Here is a 21,211-nt window from a genome sequence, read left to right as displayed (position 1 = left end):
CATCAACAAACAAAAGAGGAAAGTATGACTTGAGATGGAGGCTTTTGGTGCAAGACGATTTCGGTCATAAAATGCATCATCACGCAGCTCAGATTTAAATCCTTGACAACCGTGAAGTAGGGGGACTACCAGGCATGGCATGATATGATGACGCCCACGTCGTTGCATGAGACTGGCAAAGTAACGCGATAGCTGCCAGTTAATCGGAATCCCCGAAAATGGCGGCGCCGCCAGAGGAGGAGAGCTTGGAGTCTCGCGTCAGTGAGTCATACGATGCTTTTACTGCTATAACGACTCAATACGTGACCAATTTACTTTCAGAAAACTGAGGTAGAGAATGCCCTGTAGTTTTAGTGTTATGAGTATAATTGTTGTATGTGCAGTGGACGAACATCCCAGTGATGATGATGATGCTTTATCCAAAGTGCTAGCTAGCGTGCTATAACGTAGCGCTGCTAAGGTCGGAACCAAAACAGACCTCACCCCTGTATTGTTTACGCAGAATAATGCCTTGATAAGCACGAATATCGTTTATTTTAAATGTTCTTAATACGCAATTTGTTACAAATACAACAAAGTCCGACTTTGAAACTGGTGAATCAGACTGGCTAAGCTAAATAGCCACAGTATCCAGTGGCTAAGTGTCAATGGGCAAATACATTGGGGAGGAGTCAGTCTGCTAACGTTTGCAGCAAGTAAACACGAAAGCTTTTTTTGTGCATTAGGTTCTAGGGTAGCGAGAAACCCTTGAAAATGTTGATAAGCTCCAGGTTCTGGAATTTGCTTTTATTCTCTCCAGACAAAGCCACCAACCCTCTGAACAAGGAGGCGGACTGGGACAGTATCCAGGGCTTCTGTGAACAGCTCAACAATGAGCCTGAAGGGTAAGAAGGACCAACATGTGGAGAGCTGGTCATAGGCTTGCTTTGTCAGTTAGTACCTCAACATGTTTAAACATATGGCAAACCATACAGGTACTCTTATTTGATGTCCCCTCCCTCCCCCCTAGTCCTCAACTGGCTACCAGACTTTTGGCCCACAAGATCCAGTCACCACAAGAATGGGAGGCCATGCAAGCACTAATGGTGAGTAAACCATTATCAGGGTAACGTATTGGTTGACATGCTCACTGACATCTCCATTGGCCAGAATATGCTAATTGTAAGTGATCCCACCACCAGCAGTATCATAACATATATGTGTCCCTAGGTTCTAGAGATGTGCATGAAGAACTGTGGGAAGAGGTTCCACAATGAAGTGGGCAAATTCCGCTTCCTCAACGAGCTCATCAAGGTGGTCTCACCCAAGGTACTGTCTGGGGGGCTATTTCTTTAGTGTTCCATTTGAATTCAATAACTTTGACTGTACCTGTTTTGATCTGAATGAAACATTCCATACATATTTTCCCATGGTAGAAGTGGGGTATGCAAAATGGGTCAATTTTGAGCACCTGAATGTTTTCTACCATGGGCAAATATGTATGGAAAGTTTTGGTCAAATCTAAAAGGGTGCGGACAACAGTTGATTGAAATCAAATGGAACAACCCTTTATGTAACTCAAACCCTTTTTTTTATAAACAAACAACCCAGTTTTCCATTCTGTCTGTTTTGATGATCCTAAATCTCATCTCCTGTGCAGTACCTGGGTACTCGGGCCCCAGAGCCAGTGAAGAAGAAGGTTCTGGAGGTGATGTTCAGTTGGACGGTGGGTCTGCCTGACGAGCCCAAGATAGCAGACGCCTACCAGATGCTGAAGAAACAAGGTGAGCTTTAATAGTGATGACACACCTAGAAAGAATAGGAGTGAAATAAAACATTCTCCTTGTGTTGATCCTTTTCTATTAACTCATTGTTTTTACTATGATGGAACTTCAGGATGAGGAATACGGCTAAATCATCACATTTATTACAGTACTGTAACTGTATGATCATTTCAGGAGTTTAAAAACAAAAACAAATGAGTGATCTGTATGTTCCCCTAATGTGTGCTCCTGATATAAATAGTATTTTGTCCATGTCAATCTCACTTCTTCTTTTTATAGTTTATGCACCAACATAAGACAAAATCATATTGAAACTCCTGAGTCTGCATCCAGAATCTTTTTTTTTCACTTAGTCTGTCTAAGTGAGAGAGAAACTGTTTGTTTAGTATGACTGCTTGTTTAGTATGACTGCTTGTTTAGTATGACTGCTTGTTTAGTATGATTTAAGATAATTACATAGTGCTCAAGTTAAGTGTTTTGCTTCAGGGAGTGACCGCCAACAATATTTCTTAGCCTGGCCCTAAATCCGTTGGTTGCGCTGCTTGTGTTTACAATAACTTCATGGGGAAAACAATGTTATTACCAACGTGCCGGAAACCTACGGTATATACATGATGTACTATACACTGTAGGGAGTGCCGGTGACATTCTGTTTATTCATGTGACATGGATGGGGTTCCCTGCTCTCTTCCAGGCATTGTGAAGCAGGACCCGGTACTTCCTGATGAGCCCCTTCCACCCCCTCCGCCCAGAACTAAGAGCGTCATATTTGAGGATGAGGAGAAGTCCAAGGTAAAGATGACAATGAAGCAGCCCCTTGAGTTTTGTCAATAGAGATGACATTAGCGGACATTTTGAATTGATCTTTCCATTCTTCCACTGTAATTTTCATGTATTCCCTAACGGCCTGCTCTCCCCCTTTTACCTCTCCTGTTTTCCTTCCTCTTCCCTTCCTTCCTTTGTAGATGCTGTCTCGGCTTTTGAATAGCACTCACCCTGAAGATCTAAGAGCAGCAAACAAACTCATTAAGGAAATGGTGCAGGAGGTATGTCCTACTCTGTTTACTCCTGTCTGCGTGATTGTGTGTTTGTTTGGGTGGGTGTTGTTGTTGTGGTAATTTCCTGTATTACTAAATATTGAGAGAGCAAAGTCAGTTATATTATAAAGTCAATTTTTAATTATATATGAGCTTCACCATAGCCCTGTGACTCTCAGATCAATTCAGTGTCTATAAAGGAATTCTCTGAGAGTGCCTACAAAACAATTCTTAGTCTCATTTATAGCCAAGACACACCCCTCTCAACTCGCATGACGAATAACAGATCTTAGGAACATTACACAAAGGACATTTTACTTGAAAGAGGAGTATCCCAAAGCTAGATAATTTATAGCTAATTCTATTGTTTGGTTTGAATCTAATCCTGTTCTTGGTACCACTTAGGACCAAAACATTACCTCATCCAATGGCATATATACATTGTCAATTCTAGATACTCCCATCTCAAATACAACCCAACCCCTCCTGGACAAGATCAGAAAAGACAGTGAGCCTCTTAGGTCATATACTAAATCAAGATAAGGGCAAGCTCAGAGGGGACATACAATAGTTACAGACACATTCCCATAAGAAGACAAGCCTCCATTCTGTCCTCCTCCCCTTCTGATATTCTTCATAGCATCACATGGTTTAACAGATACATTGACATATGAAGACAAGCCTGACCTCTCCCCTCTCTGGGCCCAAAGTGACTAAGCTCTGGAGAAGAGGGAGGAAAATGCAACTGCCAACAATATTATCCAAAAGAAAACATCCTAATGAAAAATATCTCACATAAGCATTATTATGTAAATAAAACATCTTATTTATCAATGTTACCTAACTAATTCTGATTCAGCCACAACAGTGTCAATCAATGCATTCACAGCGCAGTCAATTTATTACTCGTACGCTAAGTAAACCGAGCACTTTATATCGTCAAAGCACTTCTAATGATTTTTATGGATTGAATTCTGAACAGCCTCACGATTGTGATCTACTATCCCTACAACTGCTCTCATAATTGTACTGTATATGCCTGCAATAAAACAACCTATGCAGACTTCAGAGCGCTCCAGATTTTATTTTATGGGATAATGTTTTTATTTTATTGCAGTGTTCTGAGTGTGTGTGTGTGTGTTCTATTATGGTTCTACCAGGACCAGAAGCGAATGGAGAAGGTGTCTAAGCGTGTGAACGCCATCCAGGAGGTGAAGGAGAGTGTGGGCCTGCTGACCCAGCTACTGGGAGATTATAGCAAGGAGAGCAGCTCCCAGAGCAATCAGGAACTCATCAAGGTTAGCACAGAGCAACACCACTAGGGGTGTGTTTGTGTGTGTGCAATGGGCTATTTCTAAATGTGTTTGTGTTTGCAGGACCTATACCAGAGCTGTGAAAAGATGAGGCCTACTTTGTTCCGATTGGCTAGCGACACAGAGGACAACGATGAGGCCTTGGGTGAGAATCTTATGTTTCCATATAGTGTGATAGAAAAGTTTGGTCATACGCACATTCTTAAAAACATAGGTGCTGGGCTAATAAAGAATACTGGTATAGAACAAGAAGGCCCACACACTGTCAGGACCTGACGAAAATCCGTTTTGGATCGAAACGTTGTCAATAAAGCAGTGAATTGGGAGCCTTAACAGTGTGCGGGCCTTCTTTGTTCTATACATATAGTGTGATCAATACAAGAGGTATGATTCAAAATGGCTGGAGAGTGATGCATCCTCTGTACAGTTGTTAGATAGTACTATATGGTTCTGTATCGACGCATTGCACAGCTCACCCTCTGTGTACGTCTCTGTTACGCCAGCTGAAATCCTGCAGGCCAACGACAGCCTGACTCAGGTCATCAACCTGTACAGACAGCTGGTGAAGGGAGAAGAGGTGAACGGAGACAGCACAGCCATGCCCACACTACCAGGTGAGAGCGAGAGAGGACCTCAGTAGGGTCACGACCTGAACCTGCTGGTGTCTCAGGGTGTTTCCCTGTTCATTTTCACAGATGTGTTTCGTTCAGTAGTTTCAAAACATTTGATCACGAAGACCGACATGTTTGATCTCCCCTATCTCTCCACAGGAAGTAGCACAGCCCTCCTAGACCTGACAGGGTTAGACACATCGCCCACTGGACTTCCCTCCTACCCAGACACCCCCTCACTACAGACCCCGTCACAAGAAATGGGTATCAGCCTGCTAGATGATGAGCTCATGTCACTAGGTAAGCAGCAGTTCTGAATGTCGTTTCGCTAGCTTGTTTACTCTTATTAAATTGCCCAATTATTTTCCAACTTGCCATGACTCGCCCAACTGTGGTTATGCATCGTGTTCTCTCTCGGTTCGTGTCGACAGCCTCTTTCTATTGTGGTTTTCACTCAGGACTCAATGACGTAACGCCCAACTCTACCCACACTCCTCAGTCGGGGGACTGGAACTCCTTTCAGGTGAGAGAGAGTTGTCAGCATATGACGCATGCGCGCGCGCACACACACACACACACACACACACACACACACACACAAAATGTCCCTAACACAGTGTTTTTCTGCACAGTGTTCTGACAGTGTAGAGCCAGTCGTCCCAGCGGTGCCTACTGCAACAGTGTTGCTACCGGCCGTGACCCCTATCCCCCAGGCTCCATCAGGGGGGGCCCCCGCTGCTTCCCCTAAAGCCCTGGATGAGTTAGACCTGCTGGGCAAGACCCTGCTGCATCAGTCCCTACCCCCGGGGATGCAGCACGTCAATTGGTAAACACTGCAAGCCAGAGAGGCAGCTGCTAATCTGTAACGTAAACACTCTGTTTTCTCTTAAAAAAGCTGACCCCTTGCTCTCTCTCAACCCTCACAGGGATAAACTGCAGCCCCAGTCCAGACCCACCCTGCGAGACCTCCAGACCAAGTCCAGTACCAACACTACTAGCACCTCCACCCCCAGCCCTGTCCTGGCCTTCCCCTCTGAGCAGCCTGGGTCTCTCCTAGACTCCCTGCCCAGCCTCGGGCCTCCTACCCCAGCCCCCCAGAACGACATCTCCTTAGCTAACGTGACTGTGCCCCTGGAATCCATCAAGCCCAGTAAGCCAATTGTCTGATCAATCTGTATTACTGTATGGTTGTTTTGAACGTTAGCAAGAAAAATACCAAACCAGACTCCAAATAATAACTATAACATACCCACCCAGCCATTACCTGTGTTGCAACATGTCTCCAGACATGGTGATGGCTGGGTATGAACTAACCCTAAGCCTCTGTCTGTCCTCTAGGCAGCTTGTTACCAGTGACTGTATTTGACAAGCACAGTTTGCGGGTGCTGTTCCACTTTGCCCGTGACTCTCCTCCCTCTCGGCCTGACGTGCTGGTAGTGATCATTTCCATGTTGTCCTCCGCCCCCATACCAGTCACCAACATCCGTTTCCAGTCTGCAGTACCCAAGGTTGGCCCTGTCTCTTCTTTCTCACTAAACCCCCCCCCCCCCCTCTAATTTGTATTGGTGATCCATCTTCTACCTCATTTGTTTGTCCCTAATTTCCACTGTCTGATTAGATGGTTGTGTTCTGCGGTAACCTATGTGCGCTGAGTTGTGACTGTAGTTTGAGTGTAATGTGTTTCCCCCTCTGTCTGTTTCTAGGTGATGAAGGTGAAGCTACAGCCTCCTTCGGGAACTGAGCTTCCAGCCTTCAACCCCATCTTACCCCTAGCCGCCATCACACAGGTCCTACTGCTGGCCAATCCTCACAAGGTACTACACACACACACACGCGCGCACACACACAGACTCCTCCCGCCTTCTTTCCAAGGTGTTTAACCTATGCTCGTTAAAAAAAAAACGGCCCAGTCAGCATCTCATTTGTAGCTGTGAAAAGCCCTGAGGTGACAAACTGTCACCGTGGCAACAAAACAGAACTTAAAACATGTGCAAGCAGAAAGCATGTTGATTTGTCCCCTTTCCTGTTGTAGCCTAACATGGTTCAGTTCTTTCTTTCAGGAGATGGTCCGGTTGCGATACAAGCTCACATATGACCTGGGAGAAGAATCACATGACGAATCCGGCGATGTAGAACAGTTCCCCCCTCCAGATACCTGGGGGAAACTTTAGTGGGACTGATCAACTTCCTGTCACCTGATCCGCTGCTTCCCTTAGGTGTAGGTCGAAGGTCCCCCCCAAGCACTGGTCCAGGGAAAGATGGCGTTTTTACATTGTGATGGTTATGGGAAATCTGGTCTTAGACCTGTTATTTGGGATCGGTTTCTCCTTTAAGGGTCACACCAAATGTGTGCTGTTGACTACTGACGTTTTCGCGTAATTCTACATGTAAAATCGGTTTGCACTCAGTTTTCAGATTATGTCCGGTACTCTGTTCAGAGGTGCTAAGTACACTCGGCAGGCAAACGCTATTGGTGTGTCCGAGCCCTTATGTCTTCCCATTTGTTATGGATTGAATATCGGCAGGGAAAGTGGATCCTAGATAAGTTATTTGTGGGCAGTTTCTCCCTTAAGCCTTCCCATGTGTCCCATCCATGATCCACCACCACGTCATCTTTCATACTCCATTTTGTGTTTTTCTTGACTGTACTACAATCAGCCCTTAGTCTCCAATGCATTACTGTATAATAACCACCTCACGTGATCTGTCCAAAACAAATCATTGCTGTGAGTTCTGAGAGAAGTCAAAGCCTTTTAAACTGAATGTGTGTGGAACTGTTTCTCTCAGGCTACTACGCCTGATAGCATTATTCTGCACAAAATATGACACTCAAATAGTGTAGTCCCAAAGTATTGTATTATTTGTACGGTGTGAGACCAGTTGGGTCTGTGACTGTTACATGATAAGTTCGGCAGTAGGTGTCTGAAGCTGTAACAAATGTATATCCTGTCCAATCTTCTGTGAAGGAATATCCAATCTGTGACACTATTATTCGTTCTATTGAAATCACATGGTTATGTTTTGATCTAAACAGCAGTTTGTTGCTTTTCCTTCCACTACACTGTGCATGCACTTCCTGTTAGTTTGGTTTTGTACATGAATATGATTCCCTCATTTGCTGTCCTCTGTTCCACCTTCAGCTGTTGACGTTGACCCAAAGGGAGAGGCGTTAGTTCAGTACTGAGTTGTCAGTGCTGACACCGCTTAAATCTGCCGTATGTGCCTAAAGCTGAGAGTTTGTTCTTTATGTATCTTGGTATTTAATTTTGTTTACCTTCCATGTACATACGAATGCTAATTTGTTTTCCAGTTTCAGAGTCGGACTACTGATTTTCCTATGAAATTTGGTTATGGTCATTGATGCGTCCGTTCAATCATATCCACACGGGAGTGGAGGCGGAAGCTTTTGCTTAGTACCACACCCGATTCAACCAATAAAATGATTTATAGAAGACTAAGATTAGTTGATCAGGTACCATGTTAGTGCTTGGCTAGAAGTAAAGCCAGCAGCCCCACCTGTCTATTGCAGATACAGTGGCCCAACCATGCAGCAGCTGCATCTGACGTCATTCTGCAGCTCCCCTCCACATTCCACCTCCCTGCCTTTATTCCCTAGCCTGCTTCCCAGATCTGTTTGTGCTGTCTTGTGAACTCAATGACTGTAGAAGCTGGTAAAACAGCCCAAACAGATCTGGGACTCAGGCTCCCTGCTCTGACTTTGTAAATAATAAGAATGGTTCTGCAATTATGTACATTTGCCAAAAAAAAGTAGAATTAAAGAGAGCAAATAAATATTGATGGGGGAATGGTGAGAATGTAGTGCAAATATGTATTTAAGGGAAATAAAGTTATTCTTTTTCTTGGGGGTTTAAACTGTCTTGGTTGTCAATGAATGTTCACTCATGCTTACCTATCCTGTACTCCGTACAACAATTACAAGGATTTTGGTTTCAGAAACTTTATTGAAATCCTGTGAAATAAAGCAATGTAGAAAAAGAAAAGTATGAATTACCTCTTTCCAATACAATGTTGATTAAACATTCAAAGCAACACTCAATGTGCTGACTGATGGGATTATCATTCCCAAATTCTCCTGATATAGTGTTAATATGAAGGAAATGGTATAGCAATACAGCTTGTAAACAGTTTATAGAAAAAGTTCTAGGATAATAGAGAACGATATAATGCAACATTCACTTCCCCAAAAGAGAAGTAGAAAGCATAGCTGACTGACAAAATCACTGGAGTTCTACATGGCAACAAAGAAATATCACATTTTAGCATTTGTTACTAATGGAGTAGAACCTCACAATGTAGAGTAAATCACAAATGGAAATATCAACTGTCGTGCCAATTAATACCAAAGAGTCACAGCTTCAGATTCACAGAATATCATATTCTGGCCACGCACGGACTACTCTTGAACACATGAAAAGCGAGAAGTGTATCATGCACGAGTACGATATATTTTCAGATGTAGTTAAAATCATCACAAAACAAACAAGTATAAAAATATGTTATATGCTATGTAAGCTATATGTTAGCCCTTACCTCAAATCTCTTACCTCATGCTTTACCATGGTATGTAAGGGCAGGACGGCAACTCTAAACACCCTTTCAGAGAAGTAACGTTACAGTTACACACTGATAAACTCTAGGGTTTGAAGAACATGGTGATTCGGATTTCAAGCACCATGACTGTGTAGTAATTCTACTTCCTGGGTGGTGGTGTAGGCGGCGGGGGAGGAGCAAAGGGGTACGGAGGCTGCCCTATGAAGCTCATGAGAGGGGGATGTGGTGGGGCCATCAGCTGGGCCATGAGGGGCTTGGGACCTGCTGCAGGTGGAGGAGCTGGACCGAACACACCCTGGGGCTGACTGGACTGATTCTGGCCCCTACCACTACTATCCCTAGGGGCCCCATTAGCAGCCCCCCCAGCCCTGGAGCTGTACTGGGTACCACCACCATAGCTCTGGTATTGGTCGCCCCCCCCGGAGCCGTAACTCCCCCGGCTGACCCTGCTTCGGTCCCTGTTGGAGGAAGAGGATGAGGACCTAGTGTCTCTGTCCCGACCCCCGCCACTGCGCCCATCCCGGCTAAAGCTGCTGCCGCGGCTGTCTGGCTTGTTGCCCCCGCTGACGGAGCGCAAGCGACGCTCACACACGTCCTGGAACATCATGTTGGGGTTGTTGGCGCTGGAACCGCCGCCACGGTAACGCATCCTGCCACCTGGAGAAGAACATTCACATAGGAGGATTAGAATGTCATAATATAAGCTGAAATATTTTAGTTTAAGAATGTCAAACATCACTGGTTACACAGAACGTGTAGTTTATGTTTGGATGTGAGATGGTAAAGGTGATAGAATAGAATTAAAAACTGGGGTCTAGAAATAATAGAAATAACACCCATTCCTCAATTGAGCCAGCATAGTCTGGTTCGGGTTGACCCTATAGTGTGAATCAAGACAGTCTCACCACCTCCTCCCCCATGTCCAGAGTTAACCAACTGCAGCAGTTTGGGATTGATGGCCTGCCGGGCCTCCTCCAGGACTCGGACCAGGTCCCTGGCCTGGCGCAGGTTACCCGGGGTGAAGAAGGTGTAGGCCGTGCCCTTGTTGGTGCTGCGGGCTGTACGGCCGATCCTGTGCACGTAGTCCTCAGACGAGTTGGGGTAGTCATAGTTGATGACAAACTTGATATCGTCCACGTCTTTGTGGGAAAGTGGTTTTGAGAGGTGGGAGAGGAAGGTGATGGGTGAGGAGGGAGAGATGAGAGAGGAGGGTTAGGAGGGTGAGGTGAGGAGGGAGAGGATGGTTTGGAGGGAGAGGAGGATGAGATGAGGAGGGAGAGGACGGTTTGGATGGAGAGGAGGGTGAGATGAGGAGGGAGAGGATGGTTTGGAGGGTGAGATGAGGAGGGAGAGGACGGTTTGGAGGGAGAGGAGGGTGAGATGAGGAGGGAGAGGATGGTTTGGATGGAGAGGAGGGTTAGATGAGGTGGGAGAGAACGGTTTGGAGGGAGAGGAGGGTGATATGAGGAGGGTGAGATGAGGAGGGTTTGGAGGGTGAGATGAGGATGGTTTGGAGGGTGAGAGGAGGGAGAGGATGGTTTGGAGGGTGAGATGAGGAGGGGGGGCGGTTTGAAGGGAGAGGAGGGTGAGATGAGGAGGGAGAGGATGGTTTGGAGGGTGAGATGAGGATGGTTTGGAGGGTGAGATGAGGAGGGGGGCGGTTTGAAGGGAGAGGAGGGTGAGATGAGGAGGGAGAGGATGGTTTGGAGGGTGAGATGAGGATGGTTTGGAGGGTGAGATGAGGAGGGGGGCGGTTTGAAGGGAGAGGAGGGTGAGATGAGGAGGGAGAGGATGGTTTGGAGGGTGAGATGAGGATGGTTTGGAGGGTGAGATGAGGATGGTTTGGAGGGTGAGATGAGGATGGTTTGGAGGGTGAGATGAGGATGGTTTGGAGGGTGAGATGAGGAGGGGGGCGGTTTGAAGGGAGAGGAGGGTGAGATGAGGAGGGAGAGGATGGTTTGGAGGGTGAGATGAGGATGGTTTGGAGGGTGAGATGAGGATGGTTTGGAGGGTGAGATGAGGATGGTTTGGAGGGTGAGATGAGGAGGGAGAGGAGGGTGAGATGAGGAGGGGGGGGGACGGTTTGAAGGGAGAGGAGGGTGAGATGAGGAGGGAGAGGATGGTTTGGAGGGTGAGATGAGGAGGGTTTGGAGGGTGAGATGAGGAGGGAGAGGACAGTTTGGAGGGAGAGGAGGGTGAGATGAGGAGGGTTTGGAGGGTGAGATGAGGAGGGTTTGGAGGGTGAGATGAGGAGGGTTTGGAGGGTGAGATGAGGAGGGAGAGGACGGTTTGGAGGGAGTGGAGGGTGAGATGAGGAGGGAGAGGATGGTTTGGAGGGTGAGATGAGGAGGGTTTGGAGGGTGAGATGAGGAGGGTTTGGAGGGTGAGATGAGGAGGGTTTGGAGGGTGAGATGAGGAGGGTTTGGAGGGTGAGATGAGGAGGGAGAGGACGGTTTGGAGGGAGAGGAGGGTGAGATGAGGAGGGAGAGGATGGTTTGGATGGAGAGGAGGGTTAGGAGGGTGAGATGAGGTGGGAGAGAACGGTTTGGAGGGGGAGGAGGGTGAGATGAGGAGGGTTTGGAGGGTGAGATGAGGATGGTTTGGAGGGAGAGGAGGGTTTGGAGGGTGAGATGAGGAGGGTTTGGAGGGTGAGATGAGGGGGGGACGGTTTGAAGGGAGAGGAGGGTGAGATGTGGAGGGAGAGGATGGTTTGGAGGGTGAGATGAGGAGGGTTTGGAGGGTGAGATGAGGAGGGTTTGGAGGGTGAGATGAGGAGGGTTTGAGGGTGAGATGAGGAGGGAGAGGACGGTTTGGAGGGAGAGGAGGGTGAGATGAGGAGGGAGAGGATGGTTTGGAGGGTGAGATGAGGATGGTTTGGAGGGTGAGATGAGGAGGGAGAGGACGGTTTGGAGGGAGAGGAAGGTGAGATGAGGAGGGTTTGGAGGGTGAGATGAGGATGGTTTGGAGGGTGAGATGAGGAGGGTTTGGAGGGTGAGATGAGGAGGGAGAGGACAGTTTGGAGGGAGAGGAGGGTTTGAGAGATTTTTGTACAGTGAGAAATAAGACATATGGTATTTAAACAACGCCAAAGCTATGAGAGAAAAGTGGATGATTATTTAGAAATCCATTTCAAATTAATATTGTATAAATATTGATTACCACTTACCTGTCCAATAATAACAGAAGAACATACATTTATCCAAATTGAAGTAGAATAAGTGATAATTCCTGAAGTAAAACCTTTGAAAGTCAGTTTCGGGTAAAAATATCTTGACTGGGGGCCTAGAGGTTTAGTGGTAAACCCCATCAGAATGTGACAAGAGAGAACCACTCAGCATTCGGAAGGCTTCAGTAGAGATGATGATGTGACATTCTCTGTCTGGACCTTCACCAATGCACACTTTACGCAATCTTACATAATAGTACAACCATTCAGAACATTTAGTTCTACCATGGTAACATGTTCTCTGCTGAGAAATGGTATGAGAAGAATATGGAGAAATGAGTGACAGTACACTGTCAACACAACCAGACCAGAAGAGTAAAAGTATTTCCAATGTTTCTTTTAAATTCGGATGTTGAAATGACAGTAAAAGGACAAGAAAAAAATCTGTTTCTCATTACAGAAGCTCTGACAACACTGCTGGGTTGGTCCGAAAACAAAACATCTCCTTGGACCTTTTCCCTCTGTTTTCCATGGTAACAGAGGGAGGCCATTTTACTACTCACAGAACCTCCCGAACCTTAATATGTTTCCACCAAGAGAAAATGTTGGAGGATAAAGTTCAACACAATTCCTTCAACAAATACCTTTCTGTGACTGACTTCAACATGGATCGATGAAACTACCTGAATGAGTTGATGCGACTGGGGAGGTCGTGGAAGGTGTAGTAGGAAAGGGGGTGTTGAGGTACTTACCCCTTTAGAGTTGTTTTACAAGGGTAGTCAGTCACCCCCTGTCCTGTCCTGTCCTGATCAGCCCTGGTTCGCTTGGAGGCGCTGGGGGGGAGGGAGAGAGGAGGGGGTCCGAACTAGCCCCCCGTTTCCCCCTCACCCTTCGCATACACCAGCAACGTCGGACAGGAGCAGGACCACTACCCCCCCCCCCCCCAACGGACGGTTCTGTTGCTCTCTCGCCGAGTTGCAGGACCTCCGCAAATCGATCAGGACCCGATCCAGCCGAGCTCCTAACTCTCCCTGTCTGTCTGCCTTTTGGACGGACAGGCGGAGGGACAGACAGGCACCTCAGGTTGATCCCAAGGAGAGCCCGCTGGAATCACATACCCTCAGTCTATGATGGGGGTCTATGGGGGTGTTTAGGAACCAGATAATCATTTACCCTCAGTTTATTGTGGGGGTCTATTTGGGGTGTTTAGGAACCAGAGAAGGTGGAGAATGGGGGGGATGAATCGTTCTGATAAATAGACAAGCCCCTGGCTAGCTGCTAACGTGACTGAGGGCAGCCCCAGTACTGTCTGACACCAGCATGTGCTGGAGCTGCCTTGTGCTGCACAACCCTGAGGGGGAGAGAAAGAGAACAAAGACACAGTCATAGGTAGCTTGGCAAAACCAACATGTCTACTTCCCTTCTCAGGTTCCAGGTTTAACCTATTTAGTTAGGGAGGTGGAATAGGGCACTTCTGTACAAGTTTCAGGGTTGACATGGGGAGAACTGACTGTCGATTTCACTTATAGATAACCCTAAAACACACCCTACCTAGAAAATACCTGTAGAAAAAAATACAGTATAACTACAGTACTATGAATAATGTAAACATATCTCGAGGAATAATCAAACATATAATACTGCATATTTGGGATGTTTTCCTTCATGTTTTGGGTTACATCGTATAGGAGACATGAGAGGAGAGTATTGGGGCGAGCATGGGGACATCTGCCCCCACCTCATCACACCCCCATTTAGGAAGCGTGCCAGAGTGCCCCGGTCGAAGGACGTTTTGGACTGCAGTAACAAGAAACAGACTGTAAAACATTGTGGAGTTGAAGGCCTGGGGGATTGTCAGGTGCTTCTACTTTCCATTAGAAAGTCATTGACAGAGGCCATGCTGTAGAAAGAGTGCTGACCGATTTTTCGTTGTTGTTTACAGGTTCAATAACACCGCTATTACATGTTTGCAGACAAATGTATGATTTTGTCATTGTAAATCTTAAACCTGGAAAACGGGATGGGAAATTAGGCAACAACAAAAATCACATTTATTAATTGTGTGTGTTTTTCTCTGAATTTGTTTTTGTTTGTGTGTGTTGGAGAGCGTGTATACTTTTTGAATCTGTATGTTGTGCTCTGTAAGTGTGAACACGCGAGTGTGTATTCCATGTTGAGAAGACATACCCAGACCGCGAGACGCCACGTCAGTGGCGATGAGGATAGGAGCTTTGCTGCTACGGAATTCTGAAAGTTCAGACAAAATCAAAGGCGTTAGGTAGAATTCTCAAAAAGGAAACAAAAAAAAAACGGAAGAACACCCCATACTGAAACACATTTCACCAAAACCAGACTAAAGCATGGCCGTTGAAATGTGACCTACCTGTCAGAACCCAGTCTCTCTCTGGCTGGCTCTTGTCCCCATGGATACACATGGCTGGCCACCTAGAAAACACACCACAGCAATGTTGCCATGGGACAGCTGAGACAGCAGAACAGGACGTGATGAGGCAGGCAGTTGTAAGAACAGTTAGACAATTTCTCTACACTCTTATCTGACTAAGAAGCCCAACACACACTCCATATGAAACAACAACGGGCTCTTGTTTTGCATAGTCAGTATCGTGGCTTTGAAAGAGGACTTAAAAGCCATTTCTGCAAGTCTGTGCTTTCCCTCAGTCTCTCTCCGTCTCACCCATCTCTTCTCATCCTGCGGGTGAGCTCGTCGCAGCGCTTCTTTGTCTCCACAAAGATGATGGTCTTGTTCTCCTTCTCAGCCATGATCTCTTCCATCAGCTGGAGCAGCCTGACATCAACAAAAAGACAGAGGAAAGATATTAGGAAAACATCCCTCAATCACTACAATCCCAAGACTAATATGCTCTCACCGTTACAAAAAGATAGCATCCTGCACTCTGTTCCTGTCCTTCATAACCAAGAATACTGAATACGTTTAACGACATTGGTTTCATCCCTTCCAGATCAGCGATGATTGAGGAAAGGAGACATGAACAGAATGCAAAACTAGAGATGGATCTTGTCCATTGGCGGATGGCCTCACTAACTTGTTGTCCTTCTCGTTCTCCATGCAGACGTCCACTATCTGCAGGATGTTGTGGTTGGCGCTGAGCTCCAGAGCTCCTACGTTGATCTCGACATAATCCCGCAGGAAGTCCTCTGCCAGCTGACGCACGTCCTTGGGCCAGGTGGCACTCCACATCAGAGTCTGGCGGTCCGGCTGGGGCACAGAGAGAGAACGGTAATGGGGATATTCCTCCTCAGAGGACACGACACTATTACTCTATTCTATAACATGAGTATTTAGTTATTTGCGATGGATTGATATTATATCAACTGTCATTAAGATCGATAGATCATCTCTGTCTGTCCTACCACCCTCTGTAGTATCCATCTACCTACCCAACAATCCATGAATGGCTATGTATCACACAGTCATAATAGTTGCCTAATTCCAGGAGATGTGTGTGCGGTTTGCTAAGAATAGCATGTGCCTGGTTTACCCGGATCTGGTCCACGATCTTGCGTATCTGTGGTTCGAAGCCCATGTCCAGCATGCGGTCAGCCTCGTCCAGCACCAGGTAGGTGCAGCGCCGCAGGTTGGTCTTCCCTGCCTCCAGGAAGTCTATGAGACGCCCCGGGGTGGCGATGCAGATCTCTGTACCTATATGGACGTAGGATGCAAAGTGTCAGAGTTTCAAAAGAGACGCAGAAGAGACCAATTGTGAGATTACTTCCAATACTTGTAGCTTTTTCAATCTTAATACTAGTAACTGAAGGGGAAGTGCAGAAAATTAAGCTAAGCTGGGGCCAGGGAGCCAATCAGGTTTTAGATCATCAGAAGTGGAGAGGTCTTGTCTGTAGAAGGCACAAACAATATAAGTAAGTAAGTAACTTGTAACAGCATTTAATTCAACCCGTAGCTCCTCACCTCTCTCCAGGTCACGTATCTGCGGTCCCTTGGGTGCTCCTCCATAGACACAGGTACTCTTGATGCGGGAGGTCTTTCCATAATCATGAGCCACCTGCTGCACCTGCTGGGCCAACTCTCTGGTCGGGGCCAGGACCAGGCACTGAGGAGAGAGATATCAATACATTCACTACCGTTTAAAAGTTTGGCGTCACTGAGAAATGTCATTGCTTTCGAAAGAAAACCATTAAAATAACATCAAATTGATCACAAATGCTGCGTAGACATTGTTAATGTTGTAAATGACTATCGTAGCTGGAAACAACAGATTTTTTTATGGAATATCTACATAGGCGTACAGAGGTCCATTATCAGCAACCATCACTCCTGTGTTCCAATGGCATGTTGTGTTAGATAATCCAAGTTTATCATTTTAAAAAGGCTAATTGATCATTAGAAATCATTTTTGCAATTATATTAGCACATCTGAAAACTGTTGTTCTGGTTAAAGAAGCAATAAAACTGGCCTTCTTTAGACTAGTTGAGTATCTGGAGCATCAGCATTTGTGGGTTCGATTACAGGCTCAAAATGGCCAGAAACAAAGACCTTTCTTCTGAAACTCGTCAGTCTATTCTTGTTAGGAGAAAAGAAAAGCTATTGCATGCGAGAAATTGCCAAGAAACTGAAGATCTCGTCCAACGCTGTGTACTACTCCGTTCACAGAACAGCACAGATTGTCTCTAACCAGAATAGAAAGAGGAGTGGGAGGCCCCGGTGTACAACTGAGCAAGAGTACAAGTACATTAGTGTCTAGTTTGAGAAACAGACGCCTCAGAAGTCATCAACTGGCAGGTTCATTAAATAGTACCCGCAAAACACCAGTCTCAACGTCAACAGTGAAGAGGCGACTCCAGGATGCTGGGCTTCTAGGCAGAGTTCCTCTGTCCAGTCTCAACGTCAACAGTGAAGAGGCGACTCCAGGATGCTGGCTTTCTAGGCAGAGTTCCTCTGTCCAGTCTCAACGTCAACAGTGAAGAGGCGACTCCAGGATGCTGGGCTTCTAGGCAGAGTTCCTCTGTCCAATCTCAATGTCAACAGTGAAGAGGCGACTCCAGGATGCTGGCCTTCTAGGCAGAGTTCCTCTGTTCAGTCTCAACGTCAACAGTGAAGAGGCGACTCCAGGATGCTGGCCTTCTAGGCAGAGTTCCTCTGTCCAGCGTCTGTGTTCTTTACCCCCATCTTAATCTTCTGTTTTTATTGGCCAGTCTGAAATATGGCTTTTTCTTTGCAACTCTGCCTAGAAGGCCAGCATCCCAGAATTGCCTCTTCACTGTGTTTTGTGGTTACCATTTAATGAACGGTAGTGTATAACCTTTAATAACACATGATATACAGCTACATCATACTATAGGTAGGTCTAAGCACAACAGAGCTAAGTACACTATAGAAAAGGGCCAAAACATTCTAGTCTCACTGAAATATATGAATAAGCAACCGTGTGCAGTTTCCAGTTGTGTACTCACAATAGGTCCGTCTCCCCTCTCTAGATAGGGCTGATGGTTGATGTGCACAATGGCAGGAAGCAGATACTGCAAGAAAAGGCGCCAAATAGTACAATGAGGTCATGAGGTATATGTCCCAATCGGACAGTCCAGGGAGGTTGGTCCTCATGTGTCAATATGTCTTTGTGTGTTGCAGCTGTCAAATGTTCCCCTGGGAGTTTATGTGTTTTTATACTGCAGCTGTTGGTGTGTGTGTGTGTGTGTGTGTGTGTGTGTGTGTGTGTGTGTGTGTGTGTGTGTGTGTGTGTGTGTGTGTGTGTGTGTGTGTGTGTGTGTGTGTGTGTGTGTGTGTGTGTGTGTGTGTGTGTGTGTGTGTGTGTGTGTGTGTGTGTGTGTGTGTGTGTGTGTGTGAGACAGAAAGAAAGACAGACAGAGATGTTGCAGCTGTTGGTACTGTGCGTGTTGTTGGATTATCATGGCGTCCTTACTGCCAGGGTCTTGCCGGAGCCAGTCTGAGCGATGCCCACCATGTCCCTGCCACTCAGGGCCAGAGGGAAGCCCTGTGACTGGATGGATGTGGGCTCCTTGAAGTCCTGACTCAGTAGCACATCCATTACATACTCTGTCAGCAAAGATAAACAATTAAAGGAATAGTTAGCTATAGCCAGGGGCAAACCTTTTGGCTTTTGAAATTCAACGGAGGGACACACAGATTCATTTTTGACCGATTTGTCAAACATACTATGTATTAGAGGTCGACCGATTATGATTTTTCAACGCCGATACCAATTATTGGAGGACCAAAAAAGCCAATACTGATTATTCGGCATATTTTTATTTATTTATTTGTAATAATGACAATTACAACAATACTGAATGAACACTTATTTCAACTTAATATAATACATCAATAAAATCACCTTAGCCTCAAGTAAATAATGAAACATGTTCAATTTGGTTTAAATAATGCAAAAACAAAGTGTTGGAGAAGAAAGCAAAAGTGCAATATGTGCCATGTAAGAAAGCTAACGTTTCAGTTCCTTGCTCAGAACATGAGAACATATGAAAGCTGGTGGTTCCTTTTAACATGAGTCCTCAATATTCCCAGGTAAGAAGTTTTAGGTTGTAGTTATTATAGGAATTATAGGACTATTTCCCTCTATACCATTTGTATTTCATTAACCTTTGACTATTGAATGTTCTTATAGGCACTTTAGTATTGCCAGTGTAACAGTATAGCCTCCGTCCCTCTCCTCGCTCCTCCCTGGGCTCGAACCAGGAACACAACAACAACAGCCACCCTCGAAGCAGCGTTACCCATGCAGAGCAAGGGAAACAAGCACTGCAAGGCTCAGAGCGAGTGACGTTTGAAACGCTATTAGGCGCGCTAACTAGCTAGCCATTTCACTTCGGTTACACCAGCCTCATCTCGGAAGTTGATAGGCTTGAAGTCATAAACAGCGCAATGCTTGACGCACAACGAAGAGCTGCTGGCAAAACGCACGAAAGTGCTGTTTGAATGAATGTTTACGCGCTTGCTTCTGCCTACCACCGCTCAGTCAGATACTTAGATACTTGTATGCTCAGTCAGATTATATGCAACGCAGGACACACTAGATAATATCTAGTAATTTCATCAACCATGTGTAGTTAACTAGTGATTATGATAGATTGTTTTTTTATAAGATAAGTTTAATGCTACCTAGCAACTTACCTTGGCTTACTGCATTCGCGTAACAGGCAGTCTCCTTGTGGAGTGCAACGAGAGAGAGGCAGGTCGTTATTGCGTTGGACTAGTTAACTGTAAGGTTGCAAGATTGGATCCCCCGAGCTGACGAGGTGAAAATCTGTCTTTCTGCCCCTGAACGAGGCAATTAACCCACAGTTCCTAGGCCGTCATTGAAAATAAGAATGTGTTCTTAACTGACATGTCTAGTTAAATAAAGGTATAAAAAAAATATATATATATCGGTCGACCTCTACTATGTATTTAGTTTGACGTTCAAGAGTGGCCTGGAGTGTTTTAAAAAACAAAAACAATAATGTGACCCATGAGCCCCCCTCCCCTTCCCAATAGCCTATGGGGTTAGTGTTTTGTAAGCTTTGGCTGTGTTCCAAGAACTCTTAAAAAATGGGTTCAACTTCCTATTCTCATCTCTTAACCGCCATGACTGCTGAAAAGGTGAAGGGACAGGCTATAATATGGGTTCAACAAGTGTCAACTGGTATCTACGGTTGTCTACTTACGGGGAAACTGTGCATGGTGGAAGCTGGTCATGGCCCTGGGGCAGCCAGTACCGCTGACTGTGATCTCCTTCCTCCTGCGGAACTCATCTATGTCATACTGCAGACACAGACAACAGAGAATCAACAGGCTCAATAGACACACTATGGATAGCATCCTTCGAAGAGCATGTGTATATAGTGTGTTTGTGTGTGTGTGTACCTGAGTCATGCGCTGGAGCTCTGGGTGCTCGTTGTAGAAGTTCTTCTCAAACTTGGGCAGCTCGTCCAGATCCCACTTCTTCTTGCGAAGGCGTTCTCCAGGGTTCCCAAACTTCTTCATAGGGGGAGAGCCGCCCCAGCTACTGGACCCAAACCGAGCCCTATAGAACATATACAGGGAGGGGAGTGATGAAAAAAAGAGATGAACGATCCATGATTAGTAACACTGCAACAGACACTAAATGGGTCCCTGGCCAATTTAATCTATTTGCAGTTTGTGTACACTTTTCCCTGGGTGGGGCACCGCCTATAACTCTGCTGCAAGCAAGTAGTTATTTGTCATACACGACCACGGCGCGTGCAACATGTCTGAGACACGCCCGTGCACGTAGACATTCAGCAAGATTCATCAGCATTCCAAGATATAAAAATCACACTTTTGACAGATATTCCTACGTGGCTATAACTATATTTCACATGCTGCAGAAAATATCTGCTTACCCTCTGTCTCGTCCACGGTCTCTATCTCGGTCTCCGTACGACGAACTCCCCCTCATGTTTTCAATAAATGATTGCCTGTAGAAATATTTAAAAGTTGCACGGCAACCTACAATTCCGTTAAGGTAGCTTATGTTATAAGGAAAGTGCAATAAAGTTAAACACTTACTTACAAACACAACTTAAAAGGTAAGACGAGCCCTGAAGTTATTGAACAAGCCAAAACATAATTTTGTTTTGCAGTTGCTGCTGCTTCACAGCACGTCACGTCAACTCCCCCAGTCACTCCCTCCCTGTGGACGTAAGGTTTTGTGTCGTAACCCGACATAAACAACATGCACGTTTCGTGTCAAAGGAGCGTAGGGCAAATGGAGA

At 45.8% G+C, this 21,211-nt stretch overlaps 2 protein-coding genes across 5 annotated transcripts; one reads left to right on the top strand and one right to left on the bottom strand.

The window, feature by feature from the left end:
- Nucleotides 1-125: 125 nt before the first annotated feature.
- Nucleotides 126-8,798, top strand: LOC124016134 (ADP-ribosylation factor-binding protein GGA1-like). Of its 2 annotated transcripts, none has more exons than XM_046331666.1 (17): nt 126-261; nt 800-884; nt 1,010-1,085; nt 1,210-1,308; nt 1,640-1,763; nt 2,458-2,555; nt 2,729-2,809; nt 3,961-4,098; nt 4,177-4,258; nt 4,617-4,727; nt 4,884-5,024; nt 5,183-5,247; nt 5,357-5,550; nt 5,651-5,874; nt 6,063-6,232; nt 6,428-6,538; nt 6,785-8,798. In XM_046331666.1, the coding sequence occupies exons 1-17, from the start codon at nt 219-221 to the stop codon at nt 6,893-6,895; spliced, it is 1,953 nt and encodes a 650-aa protein (XP_046187622.1). In that variant the 5' UTR covers nt 126-218; the 3' UTR covers nt 6,896-8,798. The 2 variants fall into 2 exon arrangements, with proteins under 2 accessions (XP_046187622.1, XP_046187623.1); XM_046331667.1 differs by having other exon boundaries at nt 204-330.
- LOC124016133 (probable ATP-dependent RNA helicase DDX17) lies at nt 8,667-21,159 on the bottom strand. Of its 3 annotated transcripts, none has more exons than XM_046331664.1 (14): nt 21,010-21,159; nt 20,840-20,914; nt 20,340-20,499; nt 20,141-20,237; nt 18,382-18,515; nt 17,915-17,980; nt 16,412-16,553; nt 15,984-16,144; nt 15,528-15,700; nt 15,158-15,268; nt 14,846-14,907; nt 14,650-14,709; nt 10,205-10,435; nt 8,667-9,953 (listed from the first exon to the last, which is right to left on the bottom strand). In XM_046331664.1, the coding sequence occupies exons 2-14, from the start codon at nt 20,893-20,895 to the stop codon at nt 9,436-9,438; spliced, it is 1,971 nt and encodes a 656-aa protein (XP_046187620.1). In that variant the 5' UTR covers nt 20,896-20,914; nt 21,010-21,159; the 3' UTR covers nt 8,667-9,435. The 3 variants fall into 3 exon arrangements, with proteins under 3 accessions (XP_046187620.1, XP_046187619.1, XP_046187621.1); XM_046331663.1 differs by having other exon boundaries at nt 10,202-10,435; nt 21,010-21,158; XM_046331665.1 differs by having other exon boundaries at nt 10,202-10,435; nt 20,840-20,945; nt 21,010-21,102.
- Between the last annotated feature and the right edge of the window lie 52 nt (nt 21,160-21,211).

This window comes from Oncorhynchus gorbuscha, linkage group LG26 (assembly GCF_021184085.1).
Source record: "Oncorhynchus gorbuscha isolate QuinsamMale2020 ecotype Even-year linkage group LG26, OgorEven_v1.0, whole genome shotgun sequence".
Classification (NCBI taxonomy): Eukaryota; Metazoa; Chordata; class Actinopteri; order Salmoniformes; family Salmonidae; genus Oncorhynchus; species Oncorhynchus gorbuscha.
Note: the sequence above shows the minus strand (reverse complement) of the source record. Positions and strands in the feature narration are given on the sequence as shown.